At 45.4% G+C, this 22,627-nt stretch overlaps 1 protein-coding gene across 1 annotated transcript in view; it reads left to right on the plus strand.

Annotated features, from left to right (window-relative positions):
* The window catches only part of UBE2O (ubiquitin conjugating enzyme E2 O), a 563,443-nt gene that overhangs the window by 38,983 nt on the left and 501,833 nt on the right, over positions 1–22,627 (plus strand). The window contains exon 2 of the mRNA XM_085616919.1: positions 13,854–13,913. Within this exon, the coding sequence (XP_085473045.1) occupies positions 13,854–13,913 (60 nt within the window). The remainder of the gene's footprint in view (positions 1–13,853; positions 13,914–22,627) is intronic.

A 22,627-nucleotide genomic window follows, 5' to 3' on the forward strand; every position in this document is an offset into this window, starting at 1 on the left:
CAGGCCGTGTCAACTTGCATACGGTTGTTCGTCCATTTGGGTCTTCAGCTCAACATGTCCAAGTCGGTGCTGATACCCTCCAGGTCACGAAAGTTCCTTGGGGCTATTCTGGACACGAAACGATGCACGGCTCGTCCGTCGGAGGAGCGTCAAGGCAAACTGACCACTTCCGCTCGCCAAATGCTGCACAGGAGATGTGTATCGGTTCGACGGTACAAGTCCTTACTCGGATCAATCTCATCCTGCATACCTTTAATACCGCATTGCAGGCTTCATATGCGTCCTCTGCAGGAGGAGTTGGACAAACAATGGCGCCAGGCAGAAGGGTCGTTCAACGACAAGGTGTGGATAACACCTGCTATGCGCAAAGCCTGCGAATGGTGGCTGGTGAAGGAGAACATCGCAGGAGGATTAACGTTCCGGATCCCTCCTTCTCCTATGGTGGTGACCACAGATGCTTCCCTAGAAGGATGGGGAGCTGTCCTCCAGGAGCTTCAGGTCAGCGGTCACTGGAGTCCAGCAGACAGACTACGCCACATCAATCTCTTGGAGCTGAGGGCCATTTACTTAGCCTTGCTGGCGTTCCTTCCCAGACTTCAGAATCGTGCAGTGCTGGTCCGGACAGACAACACGACGGCCATGCACTATATCAACAAGCAAGGGGGAACAAGGTCGCGGACTCTGTCCAAAGAAGCTCCGATGATCTGGGATTTTGCGATCTCTCACAAGATCACTCTGCAAGCCGAGCACCTAGCAGGGTGTCTCAACATCACAGCGGATGCTCTAAGTCGACAGACGGAAGTGACTCACGAGTGGGAGTTAGATCAGGCCACGCTGGAGGCAGTGTTCAAGAGATGGGGTACTCCGACCATAGACCTCTTTGCGTCCCTGGAGAACGCCAAGTGCCGGTTTTACGCAAGCAAGGTTCCCCATCAAGGGTCTCTGGGGAATGCCCTTTCGATTGTTTGGTTCAGCGCATTTTGCTACGCCTTTCCTCCCATTCCCCTCATTCCTCGTTCTCAGGAAAGTCAGGGCGGAACCATGCAAGATGATTCTCATTGCTCCAGCATGGGCGCGGCAGTTCTGGTTCACGGAACTCTTGCTTCTCTCCCAGGATCGCCCGATTCGCTTGCCACTGATTCCATCTCTGTTGTCGCGAGATCAGGGGCAGGTGCTCCATCCGGATCCGAAGTCACTTCACTTGACAGCGTGGCTCCTGAACACAGAGAATTCCGTCCTCTGAATCTCTCCAGGGAGTGCAGGGATGTTTTATCTCAGGCGCGGGCGCCAAGCACTAATAAGACATATAGGGCAAAATGGAAGAGATTTTGTCTATGGTGCAACAGGAATAAACTCCATCCTTATAAGTCCCGGCCACATCAGGTTTTGCCTTACATCCTGTCTCTGGCTAAATCAGGTCTGGCGCACTCTTCGGTCAAGGTACATCTGGCTGCCATATCCCGTTTTCGACGGAAGACATCGGGGCCATCTCTATGGTCCGCAAGGATTGTTAAGCAGTTCCTTAAGGGGTTATTTCGGATGTTTCCTCCGGTCCGACCACCCCCTCCTATCTGGCAGCTTAACCTAGTACTGGCTCAACTGATGACAGCGCCCTTTGAGCCAATTCACAAGGCGGACTTGAAGTACCTGTCGTGGAAACTAGCCCTTCTCTTGGCATTAACTTCGGCTAGGAGGGTTAGTGAACTCCAGGCTCTCTCTATAGTGGAGCCTTTTTTGCAGTTCAAGAGGGATGTGCTGATTTTGAGAACCAACCCAAAATTCATCCCGAAGGTGCCTTCGGAGTTTCATTTGAATGAACCCTTAATTTTGAACTCCTTTTTTCCGCGTCCTTCCACCCAGGCGGAACGAACATTGCATTCTTTGGATGTCCAGAGATGTCTGAAATTCTATCTCGAGCGCACACGCTCTTTCAGAAAGTCTACTCAGCTATTTATTGCCTACAGTGCACCACGGAAGGGGTTGCCGCTCGCCAAGAGTGGCATTTCCCGCTGGATCTCCAGTGCAATTCAATACTGTCATCAGGCTGCGGGCAAACCTTTGGATAAAAGGGCCCGGGCTCATTCTACGAGAGCGATGGTGTCTTCAGTGGCTCTTTGCTGGAGTTGCGATCAAGGACATTTGCAGGGCAGCAACGTGGAGCAGTGTACACACCTTCACGAAGCACTACTGCCTGGAATCGGTGGGACGAGATGAAGCTGCTGTTGGTCAAGCAGTCCTCCGGAATCTTTTTCAATGAGAGGTGAGCTTTCCCTACAATCCCTCCATCCTGGTAAGCACATTTGGTTTCAGTAATGGTTGTTTTATCATGTACACTGAGATGAGTTTGTAAAGCCATGTGTTTTCCGAAATGTGCTTGTCGTGATTTACTGCTTGCTATTCCGATACAAAGCATGAGAATCTATGAAAGTTCCAATACTGGGGTGAGAAAACAAGTTACTTACCTGTAACTTTGGTTCCCCAGTATTGGTAACTTTCATAGATTCTCATGCGCCCACCCACCTCCCCTGTGAAAGCTCTGCCGGTTTACTGACGTAGTGGCTGTTGGCACAACGGCTACGAAAATCTGAGGCTCTGAGCTCTCTCAGGAAGGTTCCAAGGGGTGAGGCTGTGCTGATTGGTCCTGGCAAAAGTTTGGGCTCTTTTACACAAAGAGGGTGATATACTACAAAATGAGATGAGGCCTAGGCCTATTTTTCTCTTTTGTTTCTATGGTTCTACATATATATATATTTTTGTTTACCGAGGCTCCCATTCCGACGACGGGGAATGATACAAAGCATGAGAATCTATGACAGTTACCAATACTGGGGAACCAAAGTTACAGGTAAGTAACTTGTTTTCTTATTTATATGAAGAGGGATGCAACCTGACCCCTCGCACCTCATTTGCTATGGCAAATGAGCCCTTATCGTGCATGAATAGACACTCGGGAGTCACAGGGTTCCACTGGCCAGAGTGTCTCGTAGATAAAACCACATTTTACGCAGATGACCTCCTTACTTGAAGTGACAACCAGAGACATCTGGCTTTGCAGCAATGGTACTCCTACAGACATTTTTTTCGGCCCTTAGGGCAAACTGGAGTAGATCACACCTCGACTCCTTGGGCAGACAGAGACCTGGGAAGTTGTTAAAAGACTGTGATCCAAATTTCCCCACATGCCTGGGTAAACAACTGTCCCCCATAGAGGAGACTATTCGTCCTAATATTATACCCATGATCTACTCCGTACAAAGAGATACCCATAAGTTATGATGAGGTGAGCGGCATGTGCAAAAACCTCGAACATTCTCTTGCTCACATGAAACCTGCAGGCGTCAGCACACTGGCGCCAGTTGCAGGAGTGCACAGGGCTGGGACTTGTTGGCAAAGGAGGAGGGGGGATAGGGGTGTTACGTTGTTCTGTTAATTAAGTTCATAGAGCAATGACTTGAAAATATGAATAGATCTGCAAAGAAGCCTCCCAGCTCTTCAGATCTGTGTAACCTGTATGTCACGTGTCTAGCTTACAAAACATTCTCAATAACAGTGCTTTAAATGGGTAGGTACTCAAGGGTACTCAGTGCATGCACTTCTATAGATTGAACGGTAGAGTACTTGCACTTTTTAGGTCTCGCCTGAGCCAGCGCATGCGCTGCTCGGCAAGACATTTAGTAAGCCGGGCTTTTAAAAGTGCGACTGCACTTTTGGCTGGCATTCTGCGTGCATTCACGTGCACAGGCACGAGCAGAGGCGCCTTATGGCTTACCTCTCGCTCGCCCAAGCACGCGCGCGCCTCAATGCTCCTCCCCCCCCCCCCCTCCCCCGAGCGCATCTCAGTTTTTTTTTATTTTATGAACTTTGAGCATGAGGCGCGCGCGCGGCTAATGCTTGTTCCCTATACTAACAACTACTAACCCTTATTGGATTCCGGAGTTGCGTGCTACTCACCGAAAAGCAGTTCGACAGCTTATATAAATCAATTACATTTACAAGAAGTCAAAGTGTATTGAGAGATGTACTAAACCTTCCATGAGTGTTTCCTATGCAATCCACCAACATCATGTCATGTATTTATTAGAAGCACACACTTCCCGTGTTGTTAGTCCTATTGGTGTGTTTGATTTCAAAGCAGGACTGTGCCGCTTTGTCTTTTTCAAGCTATGGTGAGTTAGTTTCATGAGTTTTATCCTTTTTAGAAAGTTGTTGTCATCCCATCCACCGCCCTTGTCAATTGATTGGGAGTCCTCTTCCTATATTGTAGCTCATGCCCTCTTCTGGCAATAGCCTGTTTCTTAACACACCTGACAACCTCCTCTGACTGTCGTCTGTTCGATAAAACCTTTTCTTAGGAACGTTTAGGTTGGAAAACCCTTTAATTGGACCAGTGCTGCTAGGAACTTTATGGTTTCTTCCCACTCCTTTTCTGACACCGAGCACAGCTACTGTTCTATGGAAGCAAACAGCGCAATCATAGCCAGCAGATCTTAACAAGGCAAAGTTGTTCATTCCCACACTCAGAACACTGCACTTTATATTAAAACCATGTGCTGTCTCACTACCAGAGACATCCGCTACAACCGTGGGGAATTCTGGGACTTGCAGTCTTTTTTCTACCTGAGCACTTGGAACATAATAAGCCCCACGGAATGTGTGACTCCTTTGTCTAGTCTTTTTTCCACCATGAATGCCAGAGAATGACTACGAACATAGAAGCATTGCATAGCAGGTGTAGTGAGTTTTTAATTTTTTTATTTTACTGAGGCCAAAGCTTTGATAAATTACCACACTCCCAATCGGATACCTTTTTCTCCGGATTATGACATGCAATGATTGTGGCCTTTATGTTTGTTTCAAACAATTATTTTTGTCACTCTTAATTTTATTGTATCCCAAGTTGATTCGTTTTTGTAACAAAATAATTTGCTTGCAACACATGTAAATAAATGCATGTAATTAAAGGCAGTAGCGTTTTAAGGAGATATCTGTAATTTGGCAAATACCTTTCTGTTTTGTTTTCGTCCCAAAAAAATATCGTCCAGCCCCTACTAAATGGGAGAGAACACAGAATTTAACAGCGTTGTGCTGGGGTGTGTAGTCCGTGTTGAAAGCAACTGTTAGCACGTTTGTAGCACATGGAAACACCGTTAGTCAGTAACTTGACATGAATTCTACAGAACTGCTTTGGGCGAGAAACCCAAACAACTCCTTTTGGGAAAAACAATGGCAAATAGTAGTGTTAAATTAACACTTTACAAATATTTCATTGCAAGAATAATGCGTTACAAAGGTAGTTCCACAGGGCTAGATACTTTAAACTCTTTATCGCACAGGTTTTATTTATCAGAACCCATGCCTGTGCGCGCTCCGCAACAAAAAAAGCAGGGGCTCCGGTGTTCAGTTCACTTTCCCTGGTCATCTGACCACTCCCTCGTGTGCTTTTGATAACTGTCCGACTGCTGTCCTTGAGAAAGGGCCCGCATCACCTTGATGTTGGCTATAAAATAGCTAATTTAAACTACTGACAATCACTTGTTGCCTGCCAGGACAGACTGGATACTGGCTAATCATACTCCAGCCTCTTCCTTCGGCTTGCAAGGATGACTAAAGGGCTTTCATGCCAGGCACAAAACATTCTGCTTCCCAAACACCCCCTCCGTTCTAGAATGTTTGGAAGATCAGCTGGCTTCAAAAGAGGATTCACTAGTCTGTTGGGAGCATTTAATTTGTAGTCTAATTTGTTATAATCCATGGCAACTTCTGCATAATTATAGATTTGCTGCATTTCCACATAATCCACCATCTGCTGCATTGTCTGCAAATTTTAACAAAAATATAGTTTCTAGCTTAAACGTTTCAAAAGTTACCAAGAACGCAGTGACACATGTTGTTGTCACACAGTGGAAGGCCCTTTGTGATGGTTGACTAGTCACCTTTTTGAAGTTTATTGTTATATTTGGGCGTTAAACTGGTACTAATGAGGTGCAAGTAATGCCCCGACAGTGTTAACAAGTAAAAACCAGCATTGGCATAGCCAATAGGTCTCGCTTTTGGGACCTTATAAGTATTTAGTTATGCAGCACAATATCCTTGGTGCAACAGCATCAACTGTTGCATGGCTAAACACTTATAAGGTCCCAAAAGCGAAACCTATTGGCTATGCCAATGCTTGTTAGTACCTGCACCTAGGGCTTTAAGCTGGTCGGGGGTCTCCATTTCTGTCCTCCCCTTCAAGGGGATTTTTAGATCTCGGTCTGAGCAGGAATGCACCCCTCAACAGCTAGCAAGGGTACCATGCCAAGTGTGACACACAAGCCGTGTTTGGCCATGTGCAAGCTGGGCCCCGGCACAGGGCGCCTTGCTTCAGAGGGGCGCACTGAGCTTTAAGAGATAATCGTTTGCAAGATGTCACTGGATTGTTGACTTCACCACCTGGCTGGACCTTTAACATGCTTCCGGGTCACAGCTAAATTGCATCTTGCCTCAGCTTGCATTGTAACTTTTCTGTTGCACTATCTGTCCCCGTTTACTTTGCTCCCTCCCATTATCCTTGTCCACTTTGCTCCGGCCCCCTCCCCGTGGTAGTTTGTGTTGCCTTTCCAGACCCCCACCTCCCATTGTCCCTGTTCAATTTCTTCCTGCCCCCTCCTGTTTGTGTTGTCTTTACTCCTGTACCCCTCTACCCCTCGCGTTTTCAGTGTTGTCTTTACTCCGCGCCCTTCCGGTTGTCTGTGTTGTCTTTACTCTCTCTTCCTCCTTGTTTTTTGTGTGTTTACTCCCGAGTAGCGTCCTTTAAACCCCAGCCAAGGCACAGTTGTGCTCAGTGAAAGCTAAAAAGCCACCTAATTACAAACAGAATTGCTTTAACTTAAACGAGGGTGAGACCTATTGCATTTTCAATGCTTGTTTCTTTTTCTTTGTTCCAAGATGGCGCACACCTATCTTGGAGGGCTTAAATAAAAATAATACTGAATAGAATGTGTGCAAAAGTCTGTTAAAGGAGAGGTCTGGCATCAAATTTCAGCTGCCTTGACCTGAAAAATTAAATAAAAACAAGCCTTGGCATAGCCAATAGGTCTCGCCTTTAGGACCTTTTTAAGTGTTTAGCCATACAACAGTTGATGTTCTTGCCCCAAGGACATTGTGTTGGATACCCAAACACTTGTAAGGTCCCAAAGGCGAGACCTATTGGCTATGCCAATGCTTGTGTTTTGAGTAATCATAAAATCGGTGTCAATGGCAGGTATTTACATTCAAGTAAAAATCTTTATTTTAAATTGCCGATGAACTTACATTTTTATTCATTAACAAAAACAAAAAACGGACATGCTACTGCCCTGAAATATGCGCCCCTCACCCTTGTCCATTAGTTTTACGGTCGGCTCTCAACTCCCACGGTGCAAGATCAACTGTGAAATCTAACACCCAGCAACCACCCCCGCTGCAGGAACACTTGCAGAGTAGCACAACAAGATTGCTATGTCCTGGAGACCAGAGCTGCTGTTTTTACTCTTGAGAACTCAGCCCAAGGATTGCACAATCAATCCGTGCAGGTCATGTGAAAAACGCTGCAGAGGCCCGAGAAAATTATAAAAGCACCACTTGTGTCGAGGCAAAGCCCCCATGAGTACTGGTACCCTCCTTGTCTGAGGAGAAGTTCGGCACTCAAGGGGAGAAAATTAAATAGTGCTGGTACTCAGTACCGGCCCATTTAAAGCACTGGTTTTAGCCAACAGGACCTTATTACATACAAAAGATGCGCTGGTTGTTCCGTGTACTAGATACACCATCTAGACAGAGGTGCCTAACATGCACCACTTTCCAGAACAGCTGGGGCTCACATTAATAAGATGCATTTGGTGGTTAGTATGTTGTGTGACCATTCTCAAAATCTGGCACTGATCTAACACTCCTGAGCCTACAAAAGATCACCCTGATCTATGAGAATATGGCTGCTACTGTTGGACAGACTAAAGAGCTTAGCAGGCAGTTTCAGTCTCAAAAGGAGTTCAGGCCATGATTCACTGTGTGCAACCAAAGCGAAAGAGCTCAAGAGGCATACACGTCCGAATTTCTTATGGCTGGCCCCTCAGTCCCCGTGACCAGGTCACTTTATTTCAGGCAGATGCCCGCACCTGAAAGGTGCCTAGCGGGACATGAGAAGTAAACTGCGCCGAGGCCCAGACGTGAGGTGGTGTCCTGGAAGGGACAAACAAATGAAGAGGCTGGGCCGGGCTGTACGTATACCAGGTTCGAGTCTTGGCATCATTTCACCATCCTGTGATGGCGGGGAAATCACCTAATCTCCCAGTGCCTGAAAAAAATGAAAACAAAATGATTGCATCCCAAAGTGATTATGTGCTTGTTTAATGTAACAGGCCCTCCTGTAAAGAGCACCAACCCTTTTGGGTGGAGTTCGCACCATTTAAAAACTGCAAAAATTAAGCACCCTTTCTCGTTTGACTTTCCATCATAACCAACACTGTAAAGTGCTCTGAAACCTTACTCTGTCAAGCGCTATTAGAAGAACGATAGATAAATACCCATCCTCTCCAGCAGTGTTGGTAATCTCTGCCGAGAAGCCAAGCATGTGTGCAAGCTCGGCACTTCTTCCGGACGTCGACGGCTGCTCTCTCCCAGGCAAAGTCGTGACACATAGCTGCTCACAGTTTTATGTGTATGGATACCATTATTTGTGCGATCTTCTTCGTTTTCACTGGCTCTTAAGGAATAATAGCAAAAAAAAAAGCATCTTTGCTGCATTAAGTACAATGGTACAAAAATGGTTTCAGTTGCAGCACCGGCTGAGGTGGACTGATCGCATGAACTCTGGCAGAAAAAAAGCTTTTTAAAAGCGGTTGATGCCCGAGCACTGCAAGGAAGTGCTGCAGAAGATCACAACACACAGGAGGGGGCGTGCCGAGATTTACAAACTGGTCCCAGGAATAGCGAGGGTTTGAATCCGACTGATTCCGTCCACGCTCTGGACTTGACGTCCTCATTATCAGCCACCTTACAGGTAGACACTCCGCAGCCGTCAGACTCGAGGGAGAGACCGGTCTTGCTGATGTGCAGCGGGCTCCGGTCCAATGTAGGAATATAATATGCAACTGAACTCTGAGCAGGCAGACCCTCGTTGCAGTGTTCGCGTTTAGGCATTATTTGAAAATGGTTTGAATACCATGTGTTTAAATTAAAAACAATACAATAGCTTTAAAATGTATTAAAGTGGATGCAACACCTGAAATAGGAGGCACCACAGCCGACCTTTACCATATCTACAGGAATAACGAGGCAACAGAAGTCCTCCACCTTCCATAAGGGGACCCATTGAGTCTGACCTCAGACGTCAGCAAAGAAAACAACCAGGGGGCGACGTCCGTGGGACACTGAAGGGCTTGGTGATGGGGGATTCATTACATAAACCAGCACGCTGTGTGCGCACTGCCAGGAATGCGAGGTTTGCAGCTGGCACCCAGCCGTGCTGCTGCTCGCTCCCTAGGCCTGGGGAGAGAGAAGGCGGGACATGCACCTGCCTTTGGCCAACTGGCGTGCGGTCTTTCTTAGAAAGACGCATGCAAAGGACAATAGCGGGAGATGGAAAAAAAAAAAAAAGCACACGCACGAGCTTGTGTTCAGAGTTTGAAGTCCTTACTAAATGCCTAACAGAGCAGCGCATGTGCGCTGGCTCAGGTGAGACCTAAAAAGACTGGGGAGCAAAGGAGGATTGAGTTTGTGGGGGTTGGTGGCTGGAAGAAGTAAACACCGCAAAGAGTGTGGACGGTGGCAATGACATAACGGAATGTAAAATAAGCATACAGTGAAGTTTTACTCCGTTTGAGTAGCTCTAGCAAATGCCAAAAAGTTGGATGTTCACGTTCTTGATGGGCATATTAGAGGTTCAGTTAAGTTTTTACTGCTGGAGAATAAATGTTTCAGAGTCTGATTTCAGTGCCAGTGAAGGATTAACTCACTCTAAGAAATGTTTTTCATTTTTTTCCACAACATGTAGAAAGCTTTTGCTACTGGGCCCTCTCTTTCACCTTGTGAGGTGGTTTTGCTACATGAAGAGGCTTGTATGTAGGGTCGCAGATATAACGTTTAATTCTGACATTAAATGGTAGCTCGTGTAGAAATTTGAAAACCTGATCAAATTATTTCTTGGAGGACATTAGATGGGATGTCTCTCTGAGAACTACCTTAATTGGGGTGAGTACTGAGCAACAGTAATAGCATGGACAGTTGTTTTCAGTGGGTCAAGGGCAAGAGATGCACAATTTTCCCACCCCACCTCTTTTAGTGAAGGAAGAAAAAAAAGTCAGCATATTGGGCAATCCAGTAGATGTTGGGAGATAATGGTTAGCTGTTAGTAAGGGTGAAGCCCAGGATTTTTTCTGTGGCTGGGATATGTTGGCTAAGTCTATTTTGAGTTCGGGCCGAATCAAATTAGTTTTTGGTCTTGGTTGTCGTGAGAATGAGCTATGCGATTTTAGCTTGAGTGTTGTAGAACATCCCTGCTGGAATTTCAAAAGGAATAATCTAAGGACGAGGATAACTTTGAACCTTGCCACCTATATACTGGTGGATCGTGATTGGAGAGTCAGTGTGGTTATTAATGTGGTTTAAAATGTCTTCAATTCCATGTGGTTTTAGTTGGCTTTGTTCTCAAAACCTCTTTAATGTCCTGTCTCTCTTTATTAAGGACTGATCTGAGCCAGTTTGCCTCTTATTGTAAGTGAACCTTTTTCCAAATCTTATCCAGGAGAGTACCGAGACGAGCCATCCTGCCCTACACTGCCAAGGAATGGTGTATGCAAATGCACTAGGTTCAGGCATATGTCATCATACACAGATGTTTTATACCTTAATGACCAGGGCTATGAGATTTTGGTTTCCAAATCATTGGATACTTATTTTAACCCCTTCGGTGCTCATGACGGAACGGTTCCGTCATGAGCCACGGTTGAGCTGTGCTCATGACGGAACCGTTCCGTCATGACCACGCCCGCGCAAGATTCCGTCAGCACAGCGGCGGAATCTGCGCAGCATGGAAGGGGTTAAGACACCCAAAGATACGTTTTTCATACTGGTGGCAGTTTCCTGTCAATTCCGCTGTCATAGCAGCACTAGATAAAGGCCTAGATAAGGAGGTGGTAGCTTGAGAAGAAACTTCTTGAAAGCCCTCATTATGTCTTTACATGACATCAATACTTGCTGTGCTGTGGCAGTGTGAGGACTCGTTGAATTTGAACATTTTAGACAAGTATGCAAAACGTTTCACATAAAACCAAAACATTTTTTGGCTGAAAGGAATAAGGGAAGCAACTTAACAGCCAGGGTCAATCAAATAATTCTTTTCAAAAGATGCCTTGCTTTTTATGCATAAACTCACTACTCTGTAACCTTTACAGGAAAAACGGCAAGGCCTTACTATTAGAAAGTAAAACCCCGTGCCTATGAGTGGTATCTTTGAGATGTAAAAGACTGGTTTGTCACAGCAAAATCTTTATCACTAGTTTTACAACTTCGCTGAACAGTGTTCCTACGAGCCTTACCAGTGGTCAATGTGAGGCTGGCACAGTGGACACCTTGGAATGCTTTTCATTTTCAGTGGCTGCCACCGATGTATGCGCATCTACAGAGACCATTTTCTTAAATCACAAGGCTATTGTATTGTAATTGCATTTATTTAGTGCGTACTACCCCTGACAAGGCATTAAAGCGTTTTATTTGCGAGTAGCACACCACTCCAGAACCCATAATGGAAAAGTGGTGAATTAGTATAGTGAAATATTAAAGTAATTTGAGTGGTGGATATGTTAGTTATTTGGAGCGAGAAGGATAGTGGAGGGATAGAAGAGGGAAAAAGGTTTGCATTTATGAAGTGCTTGCTACCCTTGATGGGGTGTTGAAGCACTTTTTCAGCGAGTGGTTGATCAAATCATTGCAAGATTGTTGCCATACCTGCATGCACAGCAGCCATATGGGGACAAGACCTATTGCGCTAGTGCTTTTTTGTTATCATCCGGTCAGGTTTAAGGGGGCAAATGTGACGGGCAACCTGATTTTCACCCACCTAAATTATTCGAGGCTGTTGCGTACACATTTTGCATTTCTTAGCAGCAATATGCTTGGTGGATAAAGCTCATAGGGATTGTGAACTAATAGGTGTGTTGACTAAGGAACTGTTCTCAAAAGAGCAGGCAAATAAAGAAAGCACATGAAAAGGACACCGCCAAATAGCAGTGTTAATTGGGAAGTTGAATGTTTTGTGCATAGATCGAACCAATTTAACTCTCCTCAGAATGCAGCAGACCTTCGATGAAGGCAACTATGCTAGCAAGTTACATTGTAGGAGGTTGAAGGCACAGAGTGCTAGATTGTTCATTGCTCAACTTAATGCACCATGTTGGGGCATGGGGCGAGTCATAGTATTGGAAACCAAGAGTTTCACGATTATCAAACAGTTTTTATAGGGTGAAGGAAACAACCCATGAGGTGACTGTTCCTCTTTCCTTAGCCCTGTTAACTAGACGTCTGGCAGAATGGGTGGTTAGTTATAAAACACACTGATCGGAGTGAGGTGGTAAACTGTACAGGCTTCAGGTATGAACAAGACACTCTGCTCCAGTGGGCTCACTGACCAATTTTATAAATATTTCTTCAGCACCCTGGAGGCGCACCTCACAACATGATTTCACCGGAATAATCCGTGACATCCACAATGTGGGAAATTAGTGCATTGCCCATACTCAAAGCTGGTAAAAATGTGTAGAAATGCAAGTCCTGTAGACAAATAGTCCTGATTAATACAGAAGTCCGAATCTTGAATTAAATATCGACTAATGTATTGAAGAGTGTGATGCCCTGCTTATTCGAACATTGTCCCTGCATGATTCGTTGAAGATAGACAGGGCTCAGAAAATATCTGCAACATACTTTCTCGAGAAACCTGCTGCATGCCATGCTGTTTAAAAGAGTTAGTTGACAACTATCAGAGGTGACTAAATACTGAATACGATAACGAAGGGGCCTGTGGTAAAGTCCTGCCCCATGGCAAACTGATGCTTTCTTATGCAGGAGTCGCAACAAATGGATATAAGACTGGGAGTTGGTTTGCAAAGCAGTACCAGTTGGGGATAACCCCATGTTCTTTTTGTTTGCCGTCATTATGGAGTCCCTTGCTATAAAAATGCTGTCCTGCTAGAACATTCAAGAAATCTGGTTTGACTCTGCTACACATACATCTTTCCTCAGATGACTTCCTGTTCACTCAGACAAAGCCAGAAGAATCCTTGTTTGCAGTACTTTGAAGTTGGGAATGACTTCAATCAAGTTTCTGCTTTTAAAGTTAGCTGAGTATAGCAGACTTACTAGGTGATCTATGATCTTCGTTGGCATTTCAGTTGCCCAGGAAATCCACAATTATCTCTGTGTTTAACTTGATGACTGTTATTGCAGTGGTACTTGGTCAACTGGCCTGGGCTTGAATGGTAAATCCCAGTGGACCTTACTAGGTGGCAAACAAGCTTAACCCTTTTTGTAGGGAAGCCGGCTATGATAGAAACAAGCATTGGCAAAGCCAATAGATTGCACCAATGGGAAACCTATCAGTGTTTTTTTTTTTTTGTTTTTGTCCCGTTGCAAAGCAGCGCAGGCATTTTTGTCCCTGGAAAATTGAAGTTAGTTTAGCTCTTTTATGTAGACAAACTGACCTGTATTTAAAGCGCTCAAGCACCAGTGTTTTGCCTCCATTTTTAGAATTAACATGCATGTCCTGGTGTCAGAGTTTACATTATGGATTCAACTTTTTTTTAAATTTTGTTTGTTTTTTAATCCACCCTTCCCTTTAGTTAAAGCTGGAAGATCGCTCGGTGGTGCCTCGCGATGTGGTCAGACGCATGGGTTCAAATGTAAGTAAATGACAACTGTTGGTGTTTCATGTCAGTTGCATGTATTTAACCAAATCCAACAAGTATCTGAAACCACTTCATGCCAAGCAATCTTGATTCCCCAGAATGGCTATGTTAGCCTGTCTCATATCAGACCACTAGAATTGGAACCAAGTATGTGCAGATATGGGTGTGTTCATATTGGAAGCTCAGGAGCATAGGCTTCCTATGTATCCGTGCGAAAAAAATCTCATCCAACAGTGCCTACCTGTGCCCAGTAATCTACAGCAACCCTGTATCCTAGTGCTCAAATCCATCACTACCACTGTTGTAAATCCCTCCCACCACCCCAAATAATAATTTTTTTGCAGCTACAAGCTTCCCAGCAAACTCCTGAAGCTGGATTACTATGTAGTAGATTTTATAATTGAGAGCAGCTAATACGTCTTCAGCGACTGACCATTGTAATTTGTGTTGTGCACCTTGTTCTTGCCACCTCCCCAAACACACATTCCCTGTGTGTGTGTACACTGTGAAGACTAACAGATTTAAAGAACAGATACACATCTTAAGGACCTACTACTCTGATTTAATTCCTTACTTTAATAAAAATGGTGTTTCTTGAAAGTACCTTTGTCCTCAGTTACCTCTCATTCATAGGTTTAACATTTATAATGTGTGACCAATGAGCAGCAGGTCAATAGAGGTGGGCAACTTTTGACTCGACAAGAGTGAAAACTTCTGGTGGTGCAGCACTGAATTCCCTGGCTGCCATAATTTTGTTCATTATTCCATCCAGTCGTAGATTGAATTTGAAGGTGACACCTTGGACTGACACCAACTGAAAGGAGTGAATCTTAGAGCGATTTATTGGAAAGCATATATGGAGGGGAAAAACACAGGATGTTAATGCACTTATACTGCAAATAGAAGCATTAGCATGGGCTCAGTAAAGAACTAGATGGGTGGGAAAGGCTGCTAAATACTCAAACAAGCTTTAGAGAAATGGCAGAGTTTTAGTGAATAGAGAGCTCAACATGGAAAACTAGAGACAGGCGGGATGCTGGGGGGCAGCAGATTTATACGAGACTGGTCAATTTATTAACGAAGTGGGTGGTAGAGGTTTTCCACTAGAGTAGGAGACCATTCCTACACTATTGAGCCATATGTAGAACATGTCAAAGAATGGTGGTCAAAGGAATATGAACCCAGTAACTCTAACACGCTGGTATTAATAAGATGGACATAAGATTGTACAGGGACCGTTACATTTATCTACCAGGCAAAACGCACGGACATAAATATTCTTCTATTAGCAGATTGTAGGGAACTCTTTCAGGACCACAATTGCAGGAACGACTAGCCCTCCTAAGTGCAGCATCTAGTAACAGCTAGTTTAGGCAGCTACAGTCTAATTATGTGTCATGTTACATAAATTAGACAAAGCTATTCACCTGCAACAGCTCAAATTTGAGCAGGACGAAGCAGCAAATTATCTTGCGTGGCCATACCCTATGGTACAGCGATACTAGAAACAAGTGGCAACTGTATGTTGTCAGTTTGAAAACTGAAAACCCACTGCAGACAGTTTTTATGCATACAGGACCTGTACACAGACAAAAAACCGCACAGCTGACACTGGACAGCTGGTCCGCCCTCGGCATTGAAGACCATGAGGACCACCCACTCCGGAGTCCCCATGGACCCCTCACCCCACCACATCTACCACAGAGCCACAAACCTCATCGCCTCCGAGCTACATAGAATCATAAACCAATCCGTTGAAACCACCTCCTTCCCCGATGACTGGAAACACGCAGAGGTAAACCCTTTCTTAAAGAAACCATCGGCGGACCCCACAGACCTCAAGAACTACAGACCGATCTCACTAATTCCCTACCTGGTAAAAATTAATTGAAAAAGCGATCAGCAGTCAACTCCCTCCTCCATCGACGAGAACATCATCCTCGACCCCTCCCAATCAGGCTTCAGGAAGAACCACAGCACCGAGACCACCCTCATGGCCGCAACAGTGGACATCCGCTCCCCCTCCTCGACAGAGGTGAGACTGTGGCACTCATCCTCCTGGACCTCTCCGCGGCCTTCGACACAGTCTCACACCGTATCCTAGCCCGCAGACTCCACAATGCAGGAATCCATAACAAAGCTCTCAACTGGATTTGCTCATTCCTCTCCGACAGAACGCAGCAAGTCAGACTACCTCCCTTCACCTTGGAGCTCATGCCAACGACCTGCGGAGTCCCCCAAGGATCCTCCATCAGCCTCACCCTGTTTAACATCTACATGGCCCCTCTTGCTTCCATTGTCCGATCACACGAACTCAACAAAGTATCGTATGCAGACGACACGCAGCTCATCCTCTCACTATCCAACAAACCCAACATCTCAAAACACTTCTTTCAAGAAGGAATGGAAGCAGTCCCCAGATGGATGAAGAACAGCTGCCTACAACTGAACACAGACAAAACCGAAGTCCTCATCATAGGCCCATATCCCGATGCCTGGAGCGACACCTGGTGGCCCCCCAGCCCTCGGGAACCCACCCCCACCCATGGACCACGCATTAAACTTTGGAATCATCCTGGACTCCGAACTCAAAATGGACTGCCAGATCAACGCTGTCACCTCTACCTGTTTTCACACCCTCCGTCTCCTACGTAAAACTTTCAACTGGATCCCCGTCGAACATGGGGAAAACCGCACTAGTGGTGGGTTAGTTTTCAGAGGGCATCTCTAAGATGCCTTCTCTGTGCATTTTTCATTAAATACCACACTGGCATCAGTGTGGGTTTAATGTGCTGAGAAGTTTGACACCAAACTTCTCAGTTTTCAGTGTAGCCATTATGGTGCTGTGGAGTTCGGAATGACGGACTCCCAGCACCATATACTCTTAATGGCAGCACTGCACTTACAATGTCCAAGAATGGACTTGGACACTGTAGGGGTACAGGGCTTATGCACCTGTACCCTTACCACTGGTATAGTGCACCCAGGTAGAGGGGTGACTGATCTATGCCAGGTCAGTGAGTTGTAGGCATGGCACACAGGGACGTGTGCCATGTTGACTCTTCACTTTGTTCTGCACCAAGTCACGCAGCCTGCAAAGGCAGTGTGTAAATGTTAGGGTACAGGATCTCTAAGGGTGGCACAAGAAGCAGCCCATAGAGGCCTTCTCTGGTCACAGTGCCAGGGGTACCAGTGGTACCATTTACCAGGGGCAGAGCAGTGGCCAGAGATGCCAGTGTGGTTTAGGCTTCAATGCAGTTTTAGGTAAAGAACATAGGCCCTGATTAGCAGGAGCCCAGGGCACACTCAGTCAAAGCACTTTCTCACAGTGGTCCATGCTAGTTGCTGATGCAGTTCAAACGAACAGTTGGATGAAGCTGTAGGTGCAGGATTTTCTTTTTCCTAACGAAATGAAGGTCATGTTATTCTGACTGCAGTTGGAAATGGAAAGGGCATGTAGATGTTGCAGCTATAACATTTTCTTATAGTCACAACCCCCGCTATCAGTCATGGCGCATTAATGTAGTTTAACCACTGAGAAAGAACACTCCACTCTGTGCCAGATTAGAAGTTGGAGACCGTGCATTAGATTTTGTTTTGTGCACATTTAATTGTAACACGAATTGGCATACTCCTTTTAAATTGACCTGTAAAAAACGTACTTCCTTTTTAGATGCGATTCCAGACTCATGCAGACCTGAAATTCAACCTGCATGTGAAGCTGTGTCACATATTCTTTTGCAAGTCATTGCTTCTTGCATCCTCTGCGTTTTATAGTGTAAGGCAGTATGGGGGTTCGGGATGATGTAGTCCATATGTAAACTCACTCGGCAATGCTGCAATAAATCGCACAGCAGACGTGGATTTCCCATGGCAGACTTGGTTATCTAATGACTAAGCAGTGATGGTGGCACTTGAAGACTGTCACAGTCCGTTCCTTTCAGCCCTAGAACAATCCCGTTTTACTCTGCATTATATAAACAAATCTTTTATACTGTCAACTAATTTCATTTTTTTCTTGCACCAATATTGTATTTTTTCAATTAAGTTCTTTCTTGCGCCAAAGCGCTTCACCACCTTCAGAAACCTTGCAGACCACCCACTAGAGGTGAAGGTGTGCAATAAAGAACTGCTTTACGCGGGCTCAGTGGAAATACAAAATTATCAGATGTATTTGGTTCTTTGAATCTGAGAAGAGTCTACTGTTTCTCCAGTATTGGATCTTTCATAGATTCACATGGTTGTATCATCCCCGTCGTCGTAGTGGGAGTCCCACGGTATACATATAAAAGCAGTAGAAATAACTACCATAGCCTACCATTCAATGAAGAGTCACTGCAATAGCCTATTCACCTTCCTTTGTAAAAAGAACCAAACTTAATAGCCAATCAGGCGATGGCACCCTCTAGAACAATCCCAAGAGAGGCTAGGTTCCTCAGATTTTTTTACCGCACGTCATGTGAAAGGGTGTCTCTCTGAGCTTGGCTCAGTTTTCTCTTGTTATCCAGTTTTCTAGCAGTTTTCTTTCCAAATATGTCAATCTTCAAAGAAAGGTCTCTTCAAGTCGTGTGGATCATGTGGAAAGAAGAGGCTGCACGCTGAGGATCCACCCAAGGACTGCATCTACTGCCTTTACTCTCAACAAAAGGTAAAATTCTGCAAGATCTGTAAACCCTCCTCTACAAAAACCCTCCAGGATAGAGTGGATAGATTATTGATTTGGTTACAAAAACTTAAATCAAAATCTGACCTCTCTGAGGATGAGGAGAGCTCTACCTCACATACTTCTAAGAAAACACCTAAAAGGAGAGAGAGGTCTCTCGAATCTCCTGAGGTTTCCAAGAAGAAGACTTCAAAAAGGTCTCGTCAGGGAGAGGAAGGCACCTAACAAAAGGAAAGCTTCCATTTCCTACTGAGGAGAAAAGCCATAAAAAAGAAAAAAAATCATCTATCCACTCCATGAAAATATCTGTGTCAAAAAAGCTTGCATCACCGTCTGTGTTAATTTCTGGATCACCGTAGATGAAAAAACCATCTTCAAAGCAAGTTTCTCATTGTCAAAAAAATCTGCATAATTGAAGACTGACTCGACGACGGTACCGTCGACGGCCCTTCCTGCGATGACGATTGCTACACTGCTGACTACCTCCTCGTCGACGCGAACTCTTGACTACAACTTTTTCTGCCTCGTCCTCATCGACGAAGGTGGTTCCGTTGACTACCTAGTCTACGACAGTATTGTCTATGATGCCAACGACTGCGCCATCCTTTCCGGTCATGTCCTCTTCGGCGACGCAGACACTGCTACTGTCTAAGCTATATCCCACGCCTGGTCGTAAGCGTCCTTCTACATTACAGCTTACGCCTGTGTATCCGTCGACGACGTTCTCGTCGTCGATACCGTTGACGAGGCAATTTTTACAAAATTCAGCAATAGCATCACCTTTACCTCCTTCAACCTCTTTGGAGGAATCTGATAACGACAGAATGTTTGGACCTGCTGATAGTCCTTCTCAATTGCATGTTAAATATCAGGAGGAAGATAACGACGAATATGAGGGATACTATCAACAAGAATATCACCCCCATCATGCAGAAATTCAATATATGGAGCCAGTTTCTGAACCTATGGTCCACCTTCCTGTTTCTTTGGACAAGACCTTCAGGATTTATTGCAGGACTATCGTGCACGCTTTCCTTCAGTGCCGGTCCCTCCACCTCCGCAGCCGCCACTGCCTGCTGCTTCTCCACCACGTACCTCAGTACCTCTATCTGCATCCTCCCCTGCGGGAGATACTAGTGTGCCACAACATCAGGATACTTCTGATGAAGGAGAAATGGAGGACGATCAACCTCAAACGAAAGGCCAAACAGGAGATGAATGGGATGACTACATCCTATCAACACCGGTGTCTCCCTCTCCGCAAGTGGTAGAGTCTCCACCAGAGGATATCTGTGGCTTTCCTGCCTTGGTAGAATGAGCAGCATCGCGTTTCCAACTGTCCTGAACGGTGAAGCAATCAGATTGCTTTCTCTATGATTTTAAAGACCTATATAGGAAATCTGTTCGGTTTATACTCGTAGACCACATACAGGAAGAAGGCTTAAAGGTAATGACGACACCGGCCACTGTTAGCCCTGTCTTACCCAGGATCGACAAAGTATAAAGCTCCGGAGGATGCTCCAGCTTGTCTAGTAGGACATCTTAAGCCTGACTCTGTTATCTCGCAGGCCGCTCAATGGAGATCGAGGAACCCTCTAGTACCCATTACTACTCCACCTGACCGAGAAGAAAGTCGCTTAGATAACATCGGGAAAAGATTTACAACCACATCAGATGCAACTGTTTGTGCTGCCAACGCTCTTATGATCCTAGCCAGGCACGGTCGACAGATATGGTCGGACATTGCTCATTTCTTAGATCTCCTTCCAGAAGATAAGAGGATGGAAGCAAGGAAAATCGTGCTTGAAGGAGCAAGATCTGCATTCGAAACTATTGATGCTTCTATGGATATTTCTTCCTTAGCTTTTCGTCAGCTTGCTGGAGCTGCTGTCCTAAGATGCCAGGCTGGGCTGAAAGCAACTTTTCCGCCCTGATGTGCAAAGTAAAATCTTGGATATTCCATTTGATGGTAAAGTAGTCTTTGGCAAGCATATTGATGGCTCTTTGCAGACCATCAAAACAGACACGTTCACAGCTAAGGCTCTGGGAACTCTAATACAGAAAGAACCCCTTTCGTGGAGCACGTGGCAGAGGAAATTATTCTTTTCGAGGAAGTTACCAAAGATACCAGCCTCATACTTGCACCTCTTACCGGCCATCCTACCAACCGCAGCAACAATACCGTGCGCCACCACAGGCTGCCTACTACAGACAGCTTATACGAAAGCAGCAGGTTCAGCTCAGAGATTTAGGCCAGAAACCGTGACGATGCTTCGCCACCTGCCGCTCTTCCCTTGTCTTTTTGCACTGAAGAAAATTCCTCTCTCCCAAACTTCATCAGTGGCAAAAAATAAAATCCGACAGATAGGTCCTAGATATAATAAGGTTTGGCCATACCCTAGAATTTACCACAAATCCACCTCATCACCTACCTCAAAAATCAACACCACCCCATCTTCAATTGTTGAAGGAGGCTTTACTAATGCTTCAAAAAGGAGCAGTAGAATGTGTTCCATGCTCTCGGAGAGAAAGTTTTCTTCTCTCGCTTCTTCCTGATGAAGAAAGTGGGGGAGTGGTGTCCCATTTTAGACCTCAGGAAGCTCAACAAATACCTGCTGAAGTAATCCTTTCGCATGGTTACTCTACAGTAAATATTGCAGCTTCTGAGCCATTCAGATTTTTTTAGCAAGCCTAAATTTGGAAGACGCTTACTTCCTTAACCCTATCCACCTCAAAGATTGAAAATTTCTACGTTTCTCTGTGGCAGGCGTGCATTATCAATTCAAAGTCCTTCCCGTTGGCCTTTGCTCAGCTCCACGGATTTTCACCAAGTGCCTTGCTCCCGTGGCTGCATTCCTGCGGCTGAAAGGCCTACAGATCTTCCCATACCGCGACGATTGGCTGGTGAAAGCCCCTTATCTTCGTCAGGCTTCAGAAGACTTCTCATTCTTCCTACAACTCTTCTGCTCTCTAGGGCTGGCAGTCAATCTTCGAAAATCCATTCTAGTTCCCTCTCATCGGTTAACGTTTCTAGGAGCAACACTAGACACTCTACTAAGCAAGGCATTCTTATCAACTGAAGGCCATCCTATCTCTGGCTCACTATCTCTACAAAAAAAGTGCGCTTCTGTCCGTCTCCTCCAATCCTTTCTTGGGATGATGTCTTCCGTCATCCTCATGGTACCTCACGCTCGTCTAAGGATGAGACCATTTTAAGAGCAGTTGGACGCCCAATGGCTTCAAATAACAGGATCATTCGACATAATTTGGATTACGCCGATAATGAAGGATGCACTTCTTTGGTGGCAATCTCTCTCTGGGACTGTCATTCCTTTCTCCTCTTCCAGAGTTCATTCTGACAACAGATGCATCTTTGGAAGTATGGGGAGAGCATCTGCAAGACCTCCAAAAAAATGAATATCAATTTTTTGGAACTGCGGTCAATTTTTCTAGCCCTCCAGTCATTCTTCCCAAGGATAAAAGCATCCTCAGTCCTCATACACACAGGCAACCCCACCTGCATGCATTATCTAAACAAGCAGGGAGGAACAAGATCTCAGATTCTATCCTGGGAAGCTCAAAGGATATAGGAATGGACACTACAGCATCAAATAACTATCAAAGCGGAGCATCTCCCAGGAATAAAGAACAACCTAGCAGACACCTTGAGCAGGTTAAGTCAGTCAAATCACGAATGGAAACTCAACCAACTGGTTCTCAACCACATCTTCCAGAAATGGGGAACACCCAACTTGGACCTATTTGCGTCTCAAGGGAGCCAGAGATGCTGGTTCTTTGTCAGCAGGGAACCTCAGATAGGCTCCAGGGGGAATGCGTTTTCAATAAGATGGTCAGGAATCTTTGCATATGCTTTTCCCACATATCCCCTAATCTCCAGGGTGCTGATGAAAATGAAACTGGAACCGTGCCAGCTCATCCTCATTGCTCCACGTTGGCCACGTCAGCACTATTTCTCCACGTTGGCCACGTCAGCACTATTTCACGGTGCTACTCCTGCTGTCGCAATCCAAACCTTATCGCCTTC

Source organism: Triturus cristatus, chromosome 7 (genome assembly GCF_964204655.1).
Source record: "Triturus cristatus chromosome 7, aTriCri1.1, whole genome shotgun sequence".
In the NCBI taxonomy this organism is placed as follows: domain Eukaryota; kingdom Metazoa; phylum Chordata; class Amphibia; order Caudata; family Salamandridae; genus Triturus; species Triturus cristatus.